At 42.1% G+C, this 18408-nt stretch overlaps 3 protein-coding genes across 5 annotated transcripts; all 3 read left to right on the forward strand.

Moving 5' to 3' along the window:
• The first annotated feature begins 661 nt into the window (after positions 1 to 661).
• Positions 662 to 9207, forward strand: snrnp70 (small nuclear ribonucleoprotein 70 (U1)). Its single transcript, XM_026997943.3, has 10 exons — positions 662 to 843; positions 1500 to 1653; positions 1826 to 1888; positions 2010 to 2064; positions 2160 to 2224; positions 2314 to 2376; positions 2470 to 2551; positions 7064 to 7165; positions 7320 to 7419; positions 7517 to 9207. Exons 2-10 carry the CDS (start codon positions 1507 to 1509, stop codon positions 8319 to 8321), a joined length of 1482 nt encoding a protein of 493 aa, XP_026853744.2. The 5' UTR covers positions 662 to 843; positions 1500 to 1506; the 3' UTR covers positions 8322 to 9207.
• Positions 9208 to 9290: 83 nt separating this feature from the next.
• On the forward strand, positions 9291 to 13121 carry lin7b (lin-7 homolog B (C. elegans)). Of its 2 annotated transcripts, none has more exons than XM_026998046.3 (6): positions 9291 to 9584; positions 10015 to 10133; positions 10743 to 10814; positions 11085 to 11219; positions 11473 to 11639; positions 12237 to 13121. In XM_026998046.3, the coding sequence occupies exons 1-6, from the start codon at positions 9509 to 9511 to the stop codon at positions 12256 to 12258; spliced, it is 591 nt and encodes a 196-aa protein (XP_026853847.1). In that variant the 5' UTR covers positions 9291 to 9508; the 3' UTR covers positions 12259 to 13121. The 2 variants fall into 2 exon arrangements, with proteins under 2 accessions (XP_026853847.1, XP_026853846.1); XM_026998045.3 differs by having other exon boundaries at positions 9298 to 9584; positions 11085 to 11294.
• A 180-nt stretch (positions 13122 to 13301) lies between these two features.
• saxo3 (stabilizer of axonemal microtubules 3) lies at positions 13302 to 17488 on the forward strand. 2 transcript variants are annotated; one of them, XM_026998032.3, is made up of 5 exons: positions 13302 to 13657; positions 14273 to 14422; positions 14544 to 14660; positions 15653 to 15750; positions 16988 to 17488. In XM_026998032.3, the coding sequence occupies exons 1-5, from the start codon at positions 13556 to 13558 to the stop codon at positions 17346 to 17348; spliced, it is 828 nt and encodes a 275-aa protein (XP_026853833.2). In that variant the 5' UTR covers positions 13302 to 13555; the 3' UTR covers positions 17349 to 17488. The 2 variants fall into 2 exon arrangements, with proteins under 2 accessions (XP_026853833.2, XP_026853832.2); XM_026998031.3 differs by having other exon boundaries at positions 13317 to 13657; positions 14243 to 14422.
• Positions 17489 to 18408: the final 920 nt, after the last annotated feature.

An 18408-nucleotide genomic window follows, 5' to 3' on the forward strand; every position in this document is an offset into this window, starting at 1 on the left:
TGAGTGAGAGTGATCCCCTAGAATCAGACAATGAAAGCAAGGGTGTAGATACCCTCCTTAGAACAGAGGAGCCGCCTGAAAAGAAATAGCATGTATTCGTTGGCACTTGGGTATCCAGACCCTTCACTTCAAGCTGGGGCCCAGCTAAAGAGTGTGACGTCAAAATACATACACATCACTATACTGTCCTACTTTCTACTAAATAAAAACAAACAAGGCATTATTGCAAGTTGTATTTTCAAATGCCCATGTGAATTAAGTATGGTATGTATAATTAAATCATATTTAAAATGTTAATGCAAAGGTTGTACAAAAGCTAAAATTACAACAATAACAAAAAAAAGATGATATATGGTTTTTAATTGCTCAAACCCATTCCAATCGATTAGTTGGTAATAAAACACGATATACTGAATGTTTAAGTCAGACTGTTTGGAGAAATCTTAATCCTAGATTTAAATATTTATTTTACATAAGTATGTGTTCTGCTAAAAGAAATTATGAACTAACCAATTAAGATAGCTACAACTACAAATTTTCTGCATAGATAAAGTTCACCAGTCAATATTCTGACGTTGTCATGGTAGTCACACCCCTAACGTAAACTGTAGCTGACTATTGAAAGCTGTCGCGAACGGCCCCAGCAATGTTTCAAAATACGGCCTCGCGCCATTTTAAGAGTGCTGCGCGAAGAACAAGAGAATTAACATCGGGTGGTCTTTAACAAAAATACACATACTGTAGTGTTCTTGCTGTCAAAATATAGTATTACAGGAATATCTTTGTGTATTTTATTTTCCGTTACGATTGGAAGTTTTATTCGGGATTGAATGCGGAGCTGAGGTAATGGTTTACACGAGGCTGTTCACTAGACAGTGTATGGAAATGTCGCCAACTAGGTAGCTTTGCTAGCTGAATAACTAAACCCGCTTCTTAGCTAGCTGGCTAGCTAGGTTGCTACCTATTTTTTAATGAGAACTTGCTTAATGAATAGTGGCATTCGGTGATGTGGCTTATTTGTATTTCCACTCGTATTTGCATACTCTTACATAATCCAAAGTTTAACTAAATTGTAAGGTAGGTTAGCTGGCTAAACGGACCTCTTAACTCGACGACTGCTAGTGAATGATGCTAGCTAGCTAACCTACATTACCAATCACGGTCGACGTAGCTAGATATCTAGCTAGTTGTCTAATCTAGGTTAGTATGCAGCTCCTATTGTCTCAATTTCATTAAACTCGTATTCTCTAGTTGACTATATATTCAGACTACTAATTTTCAAAATATGTGCTGTCGTATGTGCAGGTTCCATGTTCGTTGTTGCTGGTTTCTAACTAGGGGCCCCTGTTTAGCAACATTGTGATTCCTTCCTGAGTCATTTGTACTCGTATAGATACGTATCGGATATTGTAAAGCCCATGCGTGATGAGCTGGCTATGAACTGGTTATTGGTCTCGTGAAATTTGAAGTCAAGACACTAAAATGCCATACGGTTTTAGGTGAACAATGACGCAGTTTTTGCCTCCGAATCTGCTGGCGTTGTTTGCCCCGCGGGACCCTATACCATTCCTGCCGCAGCTTGAGAAACTTCCCCATGAGAAGCATCACAACCAGCCATATTCAGGCATCGCTCCTTTTATCAAGCACTTTGAGGTAGCCCAACACGTATGATGTTGTGAAACTTTATTTATATGTAACTTAATGATTTCTATGTTGGTAACTAACTTAAATTACTATTAAAATGGTTCTAAAATTATTTGTCTGCAGTGTTGCTCAAGTTCATGGTGTTAACTAACCTACTTGTACTTGCCATGGTATTGACTAGGACCCTAGAGATGCCCCCCCACCTACCAGAGCCGAAACACGAGAGGAGAGATTGGAAAGGAAGGTGAGACTTATTTGAGGGTGGTGTTCTTGTAGGCACTTGTGGGGCTTTTTGATGGCTTTCTGATTTGAAGACTACAAAATGGAAAGGATCTGTTTGATTGCGTTTGCTCTGTAAATCACAGAGACGTGAGAAGATGGAGAGGAGGCAGATCGTGGTAGAGGAAGAGCTGAAGTTGTGTAAGTTCATGAAGCTTTTTAAGTGCTTAACCAATATACATTCCAGCATTGTCACATTATCTTGCTCACTTAATTTTTTATTTATTTATTTGCAGGGGATCCTCACAATGATCCCAATGCTCAGGGAGATGCCTTCAAAACCTTGTTCGTGGCTCGAATTGTAAGTATTGAATTGTGCGGCAGTAACTGACTTGGCTCTCCAAATATTTGATTTGTCTTCTCTTACAACTGCATGTTGTTTTTGCACAGAATTATGATACTACAGAGTCCAAGCTGCGTCGTGAGTTTGAAGTATATGGTCCTATCAAAAGGGTAAGCTGTTATGCTTTGGATCCTGTGTGCTTATCAGTGTTAGACTTTTCTTCTCTGCCCATACTTATGTCCTCCTTAATTCCCACCCTCCAGATCTATATTGTGTACAACAAGAGGACAGGGAAACCACGTGGCTATGCTTTCATTGAGTATGAACATGAGCGAGACATGCACTGTGAGTATATACATCTCATGCTCACACATCTTGTGATTTTAAATGCTGTAAGCTTAGTGTGTATGCACTGCTATTCTCCAGAAGGAAAGGGTTAAAAGGCCATTTTGATCACTTCTCAAATTAGGGCTAATTTACGCCTCTTTGCCTACACACACTGTTTATTGCTGCTTTTTATCTATATATAACCACTTACACTCAACCTCCGTGAGTGGATTGTGTGCCTGCTCTTTTACTCATTTTAGCTAATTTAGGGATGTATTGACTAATATTGTAAAAGTAATTTTACAATCTACCTCAGTGCAAAAATGTGCACAGCATACTTAAAGGTCTGTTTTTAAAAAACAAAACAAAACAAAAAAAAAACAAGTTTAAGTGACCTCGGAGAAATCAAGTAAATGACCCTTCATCTGTGTTTGTGTGTCTGTGTGACTGTCGGTGTCTTGAACTCCCGTCTGTATTCCTATGCAGAGTATTCTCTTCCCTGCCTGTGTGTTTGTGTTGCATCAGGTGTGAATGTTCGACGTGCATTACACATGGATATGGGGAGGGCAGGGGTGGGGATATGGCTGTTAGTCCACTACACACACGTTCTGATGAATGTTGCCACTGTATGGCATCTCTAATGTTTAGGCAGTGAGACACATAGGAGTGTGTGTTTCCGGCTGAAGCGGCGACGGTAAGCTGAAGGCCAGGCCTTCTGTAGTGTCAAGGTGACTCCAAACCCCGTACACCTGTCTGTCTGTTCAAACGAGTTGCAGTTAACGTGAAGGCTTTTTTTTTTTTTTTATTCCCTTCCCCCTCCCTTTCCTTTTCTCTAATACGTTGGCTCAAGTGAGACCATGATGAGTGAAGTGTTGCAGCGCAAGTCCATGCAGTGTATTAATTGTGTGTTGTTCTCGTTGCTACTGCAGCCGCCTATCTCTGATGGCTATTGGCCAGAGCTGGCTTGCAGATCATGCTGATGGTTTTGATACATCTACACCCTACTACCACAGCTCAGTATATGGTTGGTATGATGGGTTTGTATGATGGGTAAGATTTTTTTCCACCCTCATCTACTTCCAGGCAGAAACGAGGGACACGTTCACTTGACCAAAGTGTGCTTGCCTCGTTTGTGGGCGGAAAGACGGCGCCGTTATTTTTTGGTCACTGAACGTTCCTTGTGTTAGGTGCAGGGAGCGGGTGCCTGCGGTCAGCCTGTTCCCTCAAAGCCACTGCACATTTTGATGTGACAGCCCAGACTGTACTCTGCAACATTTAGAGTATTAAACCGCAGTGGAAGCTCGGTGAGCTGGTAAGCGGCAGCCAGGACCAACTGTCCTATTCAAGGCAGAAAGAAACTTTGGGGGCTTGAGACCATCATGATTGTTACGGTTAAGGAAATTGTACAGTGGTCTTTATCAGAGTGAGAAGTTCATTTTCCATTTAGTTGGATGCTTGGCTTGTGTTAAACCTATGTGGTACTCCACTGTGCTATTTTTAGTCAATTTTCCTTAAGTCCTTGAGTGATGTACATCTTAAATATATTGTGGAATAAAGGTTAAGTTCAGAAACTTCCTTGCTCGGACGCCACTACAAAGCTGCAGAAAGATGTTACATTTATCTAAATCTTACAGAGTATAGCTGTTTAATTATGATTTATAGATGGCTTTAATGGTATAGGTTAACCAAAGGCAATCCAGTGTCAAGCAAAAACACTAAGCAAAGAAACTCACTTAGACTATGGTGGTTAGGAGTTGATCAGATATTTAAACATGGCATGCATAGATCAATATTGTAAAGGTCCCATTTCACTATTGGTAATGAATTCATCTTTCACCCAAACTATTAGTAATTTAATATCTGAGCCAACACTGACACCAAGTATGTGGAAGATTATGCTGTTTATGCCCCTTAAGAGACACATTACTTTTTTCAGCTGTTAAACTTGAATACAATAGTCTTTTTCAAAAAAGTTATCACCCTTCCCCAAACAGCACTCTTCTCAGTAACTAAGCTGTCTATATCCCTTATGCATCTTCCTTGCAAGTGATCTTTTAGATTTGAGTTAAGACTACCACCCACCCAATGTGGCTTAACCTATAATTGGATTTTTAGACATTTAAACCAAATTAAATTTGCTAGGAGCTTGTTAGATCTGCAAACATGCCTTGGTGAGCGTTCCTGGATATGAACCTCAAGTGCATGGGGGTTCTTGGTAAGGCCCCTGGTTTGATGGGAGGAGGACAGGGCCAAGACCTGTTTATTAAGATGAAGTAGAGAGGGTTGGTGGTAAGGCCCTCTTCTTACTGACATGACATCTGTTAGAAAACTGAGGGTTTGGGGTAAGGCCCTCTGGTTGAGATGTCTAGAGAGGGTTCATGGTAAGGCCCTCTTGTTTTTAAAGATGGAATTGAGGGTTGTTGGTAAGGCCCTCTAACAAACATATTGGAGAAGCTAGGGAGACTTGAGGGTTGTTGGTAAGGCCCTCTAGCTGAGTGATTGGAGAGACTAGGGAAACTGAGGGTTGTTGGTAAGGCCCTCTAGCTGAGTGATTGGAGAGACTAGGGAAACTGAGGGTTGTTGGTAAGGCCCTCTAGCTGAGTGATTGGAGAGACTAGGGAAACTGAGGGTTGTTGGTAAGGCCCTCTAGCTGAGTGATTGGAGAGACTAGGGAAACTGAGGGTTGTTGGTAAGGCCCTCTCAATAGGGTAGAAAGGAAGAGTTTGTACCTGCTTCCTCCAAGATGGCTATGCTCGACAGTGCAGACCAGAGTAGCTTCATGGACCTCATCCAGTCCAGCTGAGTAAAGAAATGGATCCCAATTTTTGTTTTTATTAGTTTATTTTAAAATCATTCCACCTGTATCCCAGTTGTGGCTGCGCGGGGCCTAAATATCAAACATATGGAAGGCCAGACTCCATTTTGATTCAGCAACTGGAATCACCAGGCTACGTTTCAAGGGGCTATGTCACCGATGGGTTCCAACCTTGGCCAGGTATTATGGTAAGGTAGACTTTACAGGTAACATGGTAAGATGGGGACAATGATTTCTTCACTGGCTCAGATATGATTCTTGGGTTTCTGGGAAGAACAATTATTATACTGAAAATTGGGGCGGGGGGTATGTAATGTGGCACCACAGATGTTTGTAGTAGTGTTGAATTAAGTACAAAATGTCAGTAGACAGAATTGGTAAATATATAGTTTTAGTTTTGGGATGTGGGATGTTGAGCAGAGAAACCTTGTATCTTAATGGATCCTTATTGCATTGTATTTGGTTTTTTGTGCCGATGTGAGGGTTTGGATGGTTGTTGGTAGAATACCCAATAATATCCCTTTTTGAGAGAGCGTGCGAGAATGTGAGGAGGCCCCTAGCCCAATGGGTTTGAATGGCTGAATAAACTTCAATTTACAGGATTTTCTAAAAATGGAACATGTCAATTATGAATCATAAAGCAAACAGTAGACTTTTTCCTAGTTTGATTTGAAAGGTATTTTCTTAAGAATTATACTTGGTTATATGTTCCTGGACATGCCTTGAATACAATTTTTCTGAAATTGGTATGCACATGTGCTTTTTATTTTTAAATCCCCATCATTCCAAAGCTTTTGTGACAAACCATGACTGACTGTTTTCCTCAGTACTCAAAAGCCTGATATTGTGGAGTGTTTGTTTTTGTTTTTGTTTTTTGTTGTTTTTTTTGTTTGTTTAAGTTGTGGCATGATTGCTAAACTAATGGTTACTGTTCTAAGGCCAAGAGGATCAGTGTTGTCCAGAATTGATGTTGATTACATTGTAATATTCTCTAAGCCTTTTTTTGTTTGTTTGTTTGGGTTTTTTTTGTTTGTTTGGTTTTTAAATACACTTTACTACAACTGAAAATATGAATATCTATTATAGGTTATTAATTTAATGCTAACTTAATCAGTCAGTGGTTGCCCATCTATGCGTAAAATTCAAAGCCGAAACACCTTAGTTATCACAAGGCCATTATTAAAATGTTTGTTAGGAACTTGTAAACTGAGAGATCTTAGAAGAGAAGTCTAGTCCCAAATGCAGGGTGGAGAAATCCCTCTTTTCCTAGCCTCCTTGAATACTCATTTGAAGATGAGTAGACTTGACTAAGATGCTGGGAGTTGCATCATTTTTACTTACTATCAATTAAAATTGTTCCAGCTTTGTAGTTAACCTTTTGGCTTTGTCAGACTCCTCTTGAACATGTCTAATGAAAGGGGGTGGGGGGGGAGTGCCAATGCTGACTGGTGGCTGAGGCTTGCTGTCTCGCACTTGTCAGTTAACTGAGGTAAGCCTGTGCCTTTTAATGGCTGTGTGAATTAACATGGGCATCAAACTGTGTCTCAAGGTAAGAGATCACCAAAGCAATACTGTGTTGTTTACCCCCACCTCTTCTGACTGTCATATTTTCTCTTGCTTTTTTCTCGCCCTCCCCCCCCCCCCATTCTGTCTTTCTCTCCCACTTGCCTCCCATCCCTTCCTGTTACTCTTTCGGTTTAATTTTCCCACTTTAGCCGCCTACAAGCATGCAGATGGCAAAAAGATTGATGGGCGGCGGGTACTGGTGGATGTGGAGAGAGGTCGTACTGTGAAAGGATGGCACCCCCGTAGGCTGGGTAATGCACTGCTTCTCTCTCAAATGTTGTTACTAATCATCCTGGGATTTTTATATAGCTTTTTCTATTTGACTAATGGTTTCAGGAATTACCAAAATTTGTCTAATGGAATGTGACGTAGATTTTTCCAATGTTTCCTCTAATTGCTGCCTAGGTGGGGGTCTGGGTGGTACGAGGAGAGGTGGAGCAGACGTTAACATCAAACACTCTGGCCGAGATGACACTTCCCGTTATGATGATAGACCTATTGGGAGGTGAGTGTAGTCCGTGAAAGGTTGGGTCCCCCCCCCCCCCTTCTTCTCCCCCTCTCTTTCTCACCTCTAGACTGTCTGCTCTCTCGTTTCCCTGCAGTGACCGTGATCGTGACCGTGGAGATCGGCGTGAGAGGAGTCGCGAGCGTGAGCGGGACAGGGAACGTGGTGAGCGGCGACGGTCGCGCTCTAGGGAGAGGCGCAGGCGCACCCGGTCCCGCGAGCGTGACAGAGCAGCGCCGCCAGTTGCTGAGGAGGGAGGCGGCAGCCGTCGAAGAGAAAGGGAACGGGAGAGGGGGGAGGTTGAAGGCAAGACCCGAGAGAGGAGCCGAGACCGCGAGCGTGACCGTGAGCGCAAGAGGAGGAGCCGGAGCAGGGACAGGAGGAGGGAGAGGGAGAGAGGGAAGGGAGGTGAGGAGGGTGTGGGTGGCCTTCCCGATGGCATGATGGGAGATGGAGGAGAAAGGGGGCAGGAAGATCCTGCTTTAGGTGAGCCAGGGCGGACAGATGAGGGGGGCCCAGAGGGAGAGGAGCGAGGGAGGGACCGTGACAGGGAGAGGGAGCGTGACCGTGACCGGAAGCGTAGCCACAGGGATAAAGATAGAGACAGGGACAGGAGGAGAGACAGAGAAAGAGATCGTGAACACAAACGAGATCGGGGTGATCGTGAGAGGGGCAGCGAGCGCCGGGAGGACAGGCATGCCCCCCTACTGCCCCCCATGGGAGATCACGAAGGCCTGGGTAACGGAGGTGAGGAAGGGGATGAGTCGGTCCCGCCACAGTCTGAAGAAGGATCCCAGGATGGCATGGGAATGATGATGGACCAAGACTCCATGCAGTCTGGGGAAGGCTATGGCTCCAATGAGAATGGATACAGGATGGACTTGCAGGGTGATGAGTATTAATCAGATGGGCTTTGATTGTACACCAAGGTCATCACATGCAGTATATGTGATGTGTTGGGGGGTTTTTTGTTTTTTTTTTGTTTTGTTTTTTTTGCTTTCTTCCCCTGTGGTTTTGTTTTTGTTTTTGTTTTGTTTTTTTTGGCTAGTTCCCTGCTTCTCAGCCATTCTCTTGGTTCACTTGCCCTTGGTGCTTCTGTCCCTGTGGTGACACTCTCCACATGAGAATGTGAGCATCTTAATGTACAACAAGTCTTGGGGAGCATGACCTCCACAGCAAGCAATGTCTTCTGGTCTGGCATAGTAACAGCTGAACTTTGATCAGCCTTTTTTTTGGTGGGGGGGGGGGGAACTGACATCAAATAAATTTGGCAAAGGTTGTATGAAAAGTTAATTGAATCGATCATCTCTATCTGAATTTCCTGTTTAACATTTCAGCTGTAGTGCTGTATTCTATAAACATTGAATGCTGTGCTTGTTTGCTCACGTACAGTATAAATATTTTATACACTTGTCTGATTAAATAGACTTAATGGATTATTCGAGTTCATGTTTCCCCCCCACCCCCGTATAAATCTTTATTGGTCTACTTCAAGAATCATTTCAAGGTAAGGCGTTATGATGGGTAAGATGTTGACTATAATTTACGTTATTTAGGCTCCTCGGATGCTCAAATGCTCCATCATATTCTGTTCCTATTCCCCACGTTGTGAATCATAGCAACGACCCTTCTGTGAAGAACGACAGAAATTGCTGTTCAATAACTTGCCATAGATTCACAATTTATTTCATTTTATTTTTGAGTGCTTCGTAAAACTAGGTTTTTTTTCGGGGTTCTGTTTTGCATCTTTCTCTTTTAATAAACGATCCCTTTTTTAATTATCCTCGACGACTTGTCATCTACACATTTTTTTGATTCGAGAAAAAAACGAATCAGTTTGGTTTTGCCTCTTACGTAGAATGTTGCGTAGTTCAATAAGACGGGACTTGGTGCACGCGAGTGGACGGACCGCTTGATGCTCCTGATCGTGTACTGTTCGATTTCGACGTCGGAAGCATTACGAAGCAATGGTCCGTCTTGAATAGTGTACCTCCTTCAGGAAAGAACTTGGGACAAGTAAATCGGTTATACTTTATCAGCAGAGGTAACGTTCCTGTCTTCACCGCAGTGTTAGTCGAGTATCTTCTTAATGATGTCATCGTATTATCATACGGGGAAAGAGGTGGACATGGCGGCGATGACGGAACCCCTCTGTTTAGAAAGAGGTAGGCTAATCCTACAATGAAATATTTAATTAGCTACTTTGTTACAATTGTATTACTCTGATGCTAAGAATATGCACCGATCATTCTGGATTTGGGATTTATTCTATTTAAAGAAGACTTTCATGGCTTGGTCACTTGTGACCGGGGTATGTAGTAGCCATAGAATGGATAGTCACCGCCTGCAAATCCTGTAAAATACGTTCCTATTTCTCAGTGACATTAGCTATATTACGTTCGTTATAACGGTTTACTTACAGTTTGCAGGGATCTTATCTGGCTAACCATTCCTCCACGTAGATTGCCTAGACTAATTCATTTGCTTATATAACCACATGTACATTTGATTATGGTCTTAGAATACAAACATTTTCAAAGCCCGCATGCGCAGGCAATGTTTCTCACTCTATATTTCTCTCTGTTCTGTGCTCAGATGTGTGTAGAGTGATCGAGCTGTTGGACCGGCTGCAAAGGAGTGGCGAGCTGCCACCTCCCAAGCTGCAGGCGCTGCAGAGAGTCCTACAGAGCAAGTTCTGTGCTGCCATCAGAGAGGTGGGCTTCCTGCACCACCTGCTGCCTTCCAAAGAGAATTCTGCTCCTCACTCCTCTATTTGTACCTCTTGTTAGTATGTGAACGAGTGCTACCCCTCTCAAAACAGCGTGATGGCCAATGCAACAGTTCCTTTAGTGTTTGACTTTGTCCTCTAAACCTGCCTTTTGCCTGCCATTAATTCCTCTATTGTTTTCCTTCAAAATGGTGGATCATTACCACCATGTTGGTGGGAGAGGTTTTAACTACAGAGGAGGAGTCATTGATACAGCTGCAGTGTTTTTTGTCCCACACCTTCACAGGCACTTGTGCTATATCTGCATTCCTGCTCCCTCCTCTTCTCATCGGAGTGTCTTACTTCCATCTCAGACGCTACCCTTCCACTATGACTCTCACTTAATCTATTAGTGCTTGTAACTATGGCAATTTTGAGTTCATCAATATTTACAGGTGAATGTGCCAGACAGATATTGCACTTTTCTAATCAGTCCAGTGGTTCCACACACTACAGTGAATTCCCCACCCTGCCACGATGACTGACCACGTTCAAATCCAGATGATCCAACCATCTTTTAGGGGTCCAAATTGTCTTTCCCCCTCCCTTCTGATAGGTATATGAACAGCTCTATGACACCTTGGACATTGTGGGTGGCCCTGAGGTTCGTGCTCAGGCAACAGCTAAGGTAAATCTTTCATTGCACTTTCTTTTAATTTTTCTTTCAACTATCACAAAATATAGCAGTTTTAGTGTCAGTAAATGTGGGCTTCACATGAGGAAATGTCAGTAAATCTTGTCAATAAATGATGCAGAAAATATTTAGAATCCTTATATGAGCCAGTACGTACTTGTGATCCCCTTAGAGTGTAAATATAGGGCTTCCTGTTTTCCTTTTGTGGTCTGCTTTCACACACTACTGCCTTTTAATTTCACTTGGCATTTTTCCCCACTGTAGGCCACAGTGGCAGCCTTCGCAGCTAGCGAAGGCCACGCCCACCCCCGTGTGGTGGAGCTCCCCAAGACAGATGAGGGGCTAGGCTTCAACATCATGGGAGGGAAAGAGCAGAACTCTCCTATTTACATTTCCAGGGTAATTCCCGGGGGTGTGGCTGACCGACAGGGCGGGCTAAAGAGAGGAGACCAGCTGTTGTCCGTCAACGGTGTGGTATGTAGGGTGCCGGGCGACGCCTTCAACCGCTGTGGTGATTTCAGTTAATTTTTCAATGTTCTATGGCCTGTGTGTTATCCTCTGTGTACATGTGACATGGTCAATTACCATGACAATAACATTTCACCAAACAGTTCTGTTCTTTCCTTTCTGCCCCATAATTCCTTGCTTGCAGAGTGTGGAGGGTGAGCACCATGAGAAGGCGGTGGAGCTTCTGAAAGCTGCGCAGGGTTCAGTGAAGCTGGTTGTGCGCTATACCCCGAAAGTGCTGGAGGAGATGGAGGCCAGGTTTGAAAAGCTCCGCAGTGCCAGTAGGCGGCGCCAGCAGCACACTAGCTACTCGTGAGTGCCTTTCTGCCTGCTCAGTTACAGCAGCGTGCTGAGTGACTGGAATACTGAGTGACTGTGTAGGGGGGGGAACCATTCTAACATTACACAGAAAGGCGACGTGTGTAATTAAAGATACTTTCTGCCAAATGCATTCACACTTTGTGCTGATCCTGTATGTTTACAGTTCTAGTTTGTAGAATAAGAAGAAATAAAGTATTTTGCTTTGTGTGCTATGTATGCGTTTTATGGTGAATAGGTAACTTTCACCAGATATGGGTGTACGGGTCCTCAAATTGAGGTCATCTGCACTTTATAGGCATTGTTACTTGCTGGAGTGCAGAGCTGAACCCTGTGCCACAGTCCAGTTATATTTGGACAGCACAGAATAATCAGCCGGCTAAGTATACTGACAGCAGAGTAATTTTAATGTTTATATGCACTATGAGAGACAAAATATATAATTTGTTTCATATAATGTTATGAAATTAGATTTTATGCCATGTGCATTCTAAATTAAGTACAGACACTCTAATGTCTATGTTTAACATGCTGCTTGAAATTGAGATTGGATTTCTTTTTTTGTTTTTGTTTTCCTTTTATAATTTACAGGTCTTTAGAGTCTCGGGGTTAACCAATCCATTCGTCTGGCCAACCTGTTGCCCACCCCGTCACTCAATCCTCCAATGGGAAGACACAAGACTAGCATTGACATCAAGATGAGCACAGACTTGATTTAGATGTTACTTATATGTTAGTGGAAACTTCCCAAAACAGTAGACCTCAAATGTACTCTTTCCCCTGGCCACTTGTAGGGAAAGACTGCATTATGTATCCAGTCTGTTGGAATGATTATCTATCAGTCTATTTATTTATTCACGTCTGTCAGAAAACAGCCAGTTGTATATTGTTCAGTATTGGTAGCAAAGAACATAGACACAACTATAGCAAAGATCTGATGTGAATACAGTGTATTCACCCATCAGATGCATGCATATCCACACCTCCAAGGGCTCTGTGTGTGGTGCAACCTGCTTTGTCTAAGATTTTTAGTAAAGGACTGGATCCCTTGAGTGAGAGTTGCCTAAGCTCTCAGACCACTCACATTTCAATTATTTGTTGAGTTGAAGTTTCAGACAAAGTACAAATGGCAATGTCTGGAGTTGTGCCTGTGTGTCCTAATAATATGGGTGACATTGTTACTGTATAAAAGAATATAATAAAGGACTCCTGACCTCATACTGGATGAATCCTCTGATAAAGGAACACTATCTGCCTGTCTGTGTAAGCAAGTGAATTGGATGAGAGTATGAGACACAAGTGTTATGTAAATGTTGTAAATATACTTACTGATAAAATGTCATTCTGTCTACAGGTTCTGTCCCTGTGGTATGGCTCTTATTGTGTGTTTTTGATCTGCCAATCATGCCTGTTCGCACATTCATGAGCTTACTGACATTCATTTATTCCTACAATAAAGTCAACAATCTAATGGTCCCTTTTTATCTATTTATTTGTTTTGTCTGGTGAAGGACGAAAATTATTCATTCGATGACGCAATATAATGCCTAAGATGTTAGGATTTAACAAATTCACTGCCATGTTTTTATATGTATTAGGTAATTCGGCCATGTTCTGGGTTCGTTTAAAATTCAACCAGGGCGTCACATCTCAGTTGAAAACCATTTACCTACCACGTAAGATATTCTAGGAACTGATCCCTGACTGTACTCCGAGGTTTCCGGGCGCCTAGCTAACGCTTGGTTTCTATAGCGACATCAAACTGTAAACCTGACTGCTGTAGAACGAGGTGCGATGTTCTCCATTTACGTAGCTACATAACTCTAATACATTCTGGACATTTTATTCCAGCAATCCGTGGTCCTTTCTGTTTCTGTTTGAGGAGCGTTTGTACTTTTACTTCTGTGCCGATGGACCGTCTGTGTAAAAACAGGCAAATCCTCTGTGAAACCAGTACGGATGTTAGACATGCATACACGCCGGCTCTTCGTTTTCATACCAACAGCAGTAAGGTGTGTCATAAATTAAGCTTTATTTTATTGTGTAAATAGATACAGCTTTAGATATTTTGAATATAATTTGCAGTCCCAATTAACGTTGCGTACAATTTTTGTTACTCCAGTACACTGGTTCGAAAATAAATCAAATGCCAAATTGTTAAAAGAAATTACGAAATCTAATGACTTACGCACCTACGGAGCCATTTTCTACATTTTCATGCTAATTAGAAAGCGTACAATTTAAAAATGCAACAAACCATGTTATTCACTACATATGAGAAGAGGCTGCCACATGGTGCCGAACACACGCTGCGTTGTTTAGAATGACTACCTTGCTGTTACAGTGCCACTTTATGTGCATGCCTATAAACCAATTTTAGAGTTTCACCCCCTGGAGTTGATGCTCAGCAAATATCTGGTTTAAAATATTCCTCCTGAAAAGACTTAGTATTTGGGACCTGCCATGTTGGACAGTATTTGTTGTTCCCAGTTTTTAAATCTAATGATCTGTGAATGAGGGAGGTAGTAGATCTTTTCTGATTGACTGGACAGAATAACTGTTGGGCTTTCTTACCTTTCCTCTGTTCTGTGCTCTAGAATACCCTTCTTCCTCCTCTTCCCAAGCAGAAGGTCCGGGGCCCTGGGACTCGGCGCTACACTTCCACCTCCAGCAGTGAACATGATTGTAAACGCACCAATGGACAGCTGAGCGGTGTTGTGTATTCTAAAGCCTCTCCCCACTGGCAAACAAACTTCCTAAAAGAATTGGTTCAGAAGGTGAGGTGTGTGCGCGCAAGAGTGCATAAGTGAAACAAACAACATATGTTAATTATTTTAAGGATTATTCTTGTTGTGTGTGTGTGTATACATATATGTGTTTGTGTATGTCCTGCTGCAGCTTCAAGACCATAAATCAGTCAGGGTTGTCTCTGCGCCAATCAGTGAAATGCAGGATCACTACAAGGTCCAGTCACAACCCCACGAGCCCCTCGTGGGCCACTATAAAACTCTGCTGGTAAGAGTACCTCCATATTATAACTTTAATGCTAATAGAAATATGGTGAATCCAGACAGCACTGTTTATTTTCTTCAACACTAAATAAATAAATAAAACAGAAAATGTAAACATAAAAAATAATTTTTTTTGTATGTACACCTGCCATCAAATGTTTAGGAGCCTTTTCAGAATGCCTATAATAAATGCACATATTCTTTAATGGTTTATAAAAGCTTAAAATACCTGTTGTGATCTTTTAATTCTTCTATAAAAAATAATCAAAGATGCTACCGTCGTAATTAATAATACACCACACACATTTTGTACCCTGGTTGTCATGGCAGCAATCACCCCTTCAGGTGTTTAAAACACATTTTCAAATTATTTGTTTAAAAGCTAAGGGAAAAAGAAAACCACGAAATTACTATGAAACAGCTGGTAACAATATGGTAGCAATACATACACAGGTATTTTTTAAATAAATCAAAATTAACCTTAAATTAAAAATAAAATTAACTTTGGGCAGCAGGGTTTAAAAAAAAACTATTTGACTATGTACTTAAATACTGGCTTCAAACTCATTCTGAGCAACACTTTTTTTTTTTTACCCTTTTAAGGGTAAATATGGAAATAGATTAATTGAGGGTTGGAGGAGTGGGTTCTTTAAAGTCTCAGTGAGCAGTGTGATGGTTGCAGGGAACTGAGAGTTAAGGTTGGTTGGATCAAAGCAAGGACGTGTGCACTAAATGGGCAGATAAGCAAGAGGAGATTATGAGGTGAGAAGGAAGAAAACAGCAGAGTACATTAGCATGGCAGTGAGATTGGAAGTGAATGCATTAATGCTAAATAATGATAATTCATGCAAAGCATCTTAATGGAGCGCTACTAAGCCAAAGATTATGTAGCTCTCAGCAATCATGGAATTTTTGTCTATTGGAGCTCAAGGACTGAGAGTGGGACTCATGTTATGCTGCTTTTCTTTCTTTAAAAAAAAACAACTTTTCAATCAGGCACTATATGGACAGCTAGCTGTCCCTCCTGCCCTGGCCCTTCTGCCCAAAGAGCCAATGCTCAGCACAGCTCAGTCAGACTACAGGAATTTCTGCAGGTAATGACACATCACCACCAGAGGGCAGTATAGCAGCAGCTATGGGAGCTGAATTAGCCCTTTTGTGGTTGCTTATTCATCACATTTGGTGTCCTAGTTGCAGTTATTTATATTAGTTAAAATCCTTTGCATAATTGATCATAAATATGAAAACAACGATGTATCTTGTTTACAAGTTAAAAATTGTTGGATTTGTGTTGAAAAGTGTGAAAATCTGTTATTGCAAATCATAATAATTAAAAGCAAGAAAACATGTTGTAAAAAGAGCTAGAAATAAACTTGAATTGGATTGAGCTAATCAGTTGATTATGTGCAGTATATGTTATTTCATCTTTTATATGCTGTCTCCATTAAAGGAATGGATCAATGCTGAACAATTTTTCCTCCAGATGATTTTACCCATCTTGAGCTACCTGTGTGCCTACTGTAGAATTAGATCATGCATTTAAATGAAACAGGCAAGCTAATGCTGTTGACCTTCAAATGTTTGCCTCTGGACAACAGCAGCAGCTGTAATCCTAACACTCAAACACAATGGCCTGTAGACGTCTGTGAGTAAAGCAATGTTTCTCAGTCATGCTCCTTGTGCACCATAGCACTTCTTGTCTCAGGTGTCTTCCCTGATCCAGCAATGGCATTGGCACTAATGTGCGGATCTGGGCACGTTACATAAAGAAGTGCAGTGCACTCATAATCTGAGTGCACTGCTATGGCCTCTCAGGTGCTAGTCTGAGAAATACCTCAGTAAAGTGTGGTTATGTGTAATTGCTCAGTGTGATGAGCTTCTACTCCTCTGACAAAGAAGAAGGACATAGGGTCACTGAATCTTCTGGAAGCACTTTGTTTAAAGGGCACTTAAATCACTCTTCCTGGGTTTTAGAGGGTTAGAGTGATAGCCCTTGGTAAGTATGAGTATAGGGTCTGTGGAGAGGTTTTTCCACCATGCTGGAGTATGAATCACTGGTCTCAGTGGGCCCACAAACTCCAAAATATTTCTATATTGACAAAGCTGTTTGTGCTAATGAATGGAAGCTATGGTGATGAAGCAGGAAACTGATGGACATGAAATACAGCAAGTCAGCAGCTCTTCAATGTCTCAGATATGTAACTGTAAATTAGTGAACTATAACCACCCCCTCATGCTCATCATTCAGACCCTTTTATATTTCCCTTTTATATGTCATATATCTCCAAGTTGTTACTTTCTGTGCCTTAAGCACATTAATTTCTGTTTCAGGTCTGAATTGTCTCCTCCTTCTGCATTGGATGTCCCTCCCATTCAGGGAACCCTGACCATGAGCGGTGCTCTCAGTCGCCTTCCCACTCACAAGGCCCCACCTATTGTGGCCACACAGCTGCAGTTACCCCGCCCATCAGTGCCCTTAACCCATGGGGGTAGAACTAGTCAATATATGGATAGTTTTACTGTACCCAACCCTCCACCAACATTCTCCACAGCTGCCCCTGCCCCTGCCCCCGACTGGGAAAAAGGCAGAGAGGCAGGTGGAAAAGGCTTACAGCAGCATATTCTGGAGGTACCAAAAATGTATGTCACGGAGAACCAGAGCTATGGAAACAAGAGGATGGTGCTGGTGTGAGGAGAAAAAAAAAATCAAAGAGGCCATAGAGTAGCAGAACTGGTTAATATTGATTTTTTTAGTGGATTAGATTTAAATGTGATATCACATTCTCAATATTGCTTTTTTCTGTAGACTTAATAAAACGTCTATTGCTAAAAGTTGTATGTGAGTTAAAGAGAGCAGGGTGACTGTAAATGGAAAAATTGTAATGCTCCATGTGTTTTAGGGTGGTATGCAAGGAATTGTTGGAGAACTGCAATATGTGCAGAGAGGCAAGATGTGAAGAGTGTATGTACCTGTGCACATGGAGTAATCTTGCTGAACAGGCAGTGGACTTCACACGGGTACAGCTGAAGAGGACAGGAGTGTACACACAAGACATTGCTGCTGATCTGCATAGTGCAATCGAAGACAGTCAGAGCACGAGACGGGGAGGGCAATAGTGCAAAGAAAATAGTGTGCATTTGGCAGCATCTTACAAATTAGCCTTTAAATCTGTGTGAGTTTCTCCTGGCCCTGTTCTTCAAGCTCTTTCGCCCACCTGCTCTCTGGTGCCCTGGCTCTCCTCACTCTGGGACTCTCATGGCAATGTGCCAAACAGACAGGGTAGAGAGCACAGAAAAAGATTTAGAGCCATACAAAGAAATGTAATTGTTTTAAAAGGAAGTGTATGCTAATAGTTTGGACAATTGAACACTCTCTAAAGATATGTAGGCCTACTAACAGAAACCATCCCAGTACCCCTTTATGCAGGTAAATTCTTAATGACAAATAATTCAGGCATCGTATGTGATATAAACATTGAGAGTAGCTATGGCCTCGGCTAAACCTAGTGTTTTGTATATATTGCAGTTTTCGGTGAATAATGAATAATCAGTAAAAGTGAAGGAAACACGTGTGTGCGCGGATGTGGGTGAGAGGGCGACAAAGATGGGAATTCTCAGGCAGGGTCACGTCTTCGCACTGAATTACGAGCACTGGGAACACCTAACCGTTGGGAGAAGCCACACTAGGACGTAAAGCTCTCGTCGAAAGGCAGCTGGGCAGATTTTCCGTCTAGGTGGTAATTCACGCTACT

Source organism: Electrophorus electricus, chromosome 3 (assembly GCF_041902795.1).
Source record: "Electrophorus electricus isolate QZ-2024a chromosome 3, ASM4190279v1, whole genome shotgun sequence".
Taxonomy (NCBI): Eukaryota; Metazoa; Chordata; class Actinopteri; order Gymnotiformes; family Gymnotidae; genus Electrophorus; species Electrophorus electricus.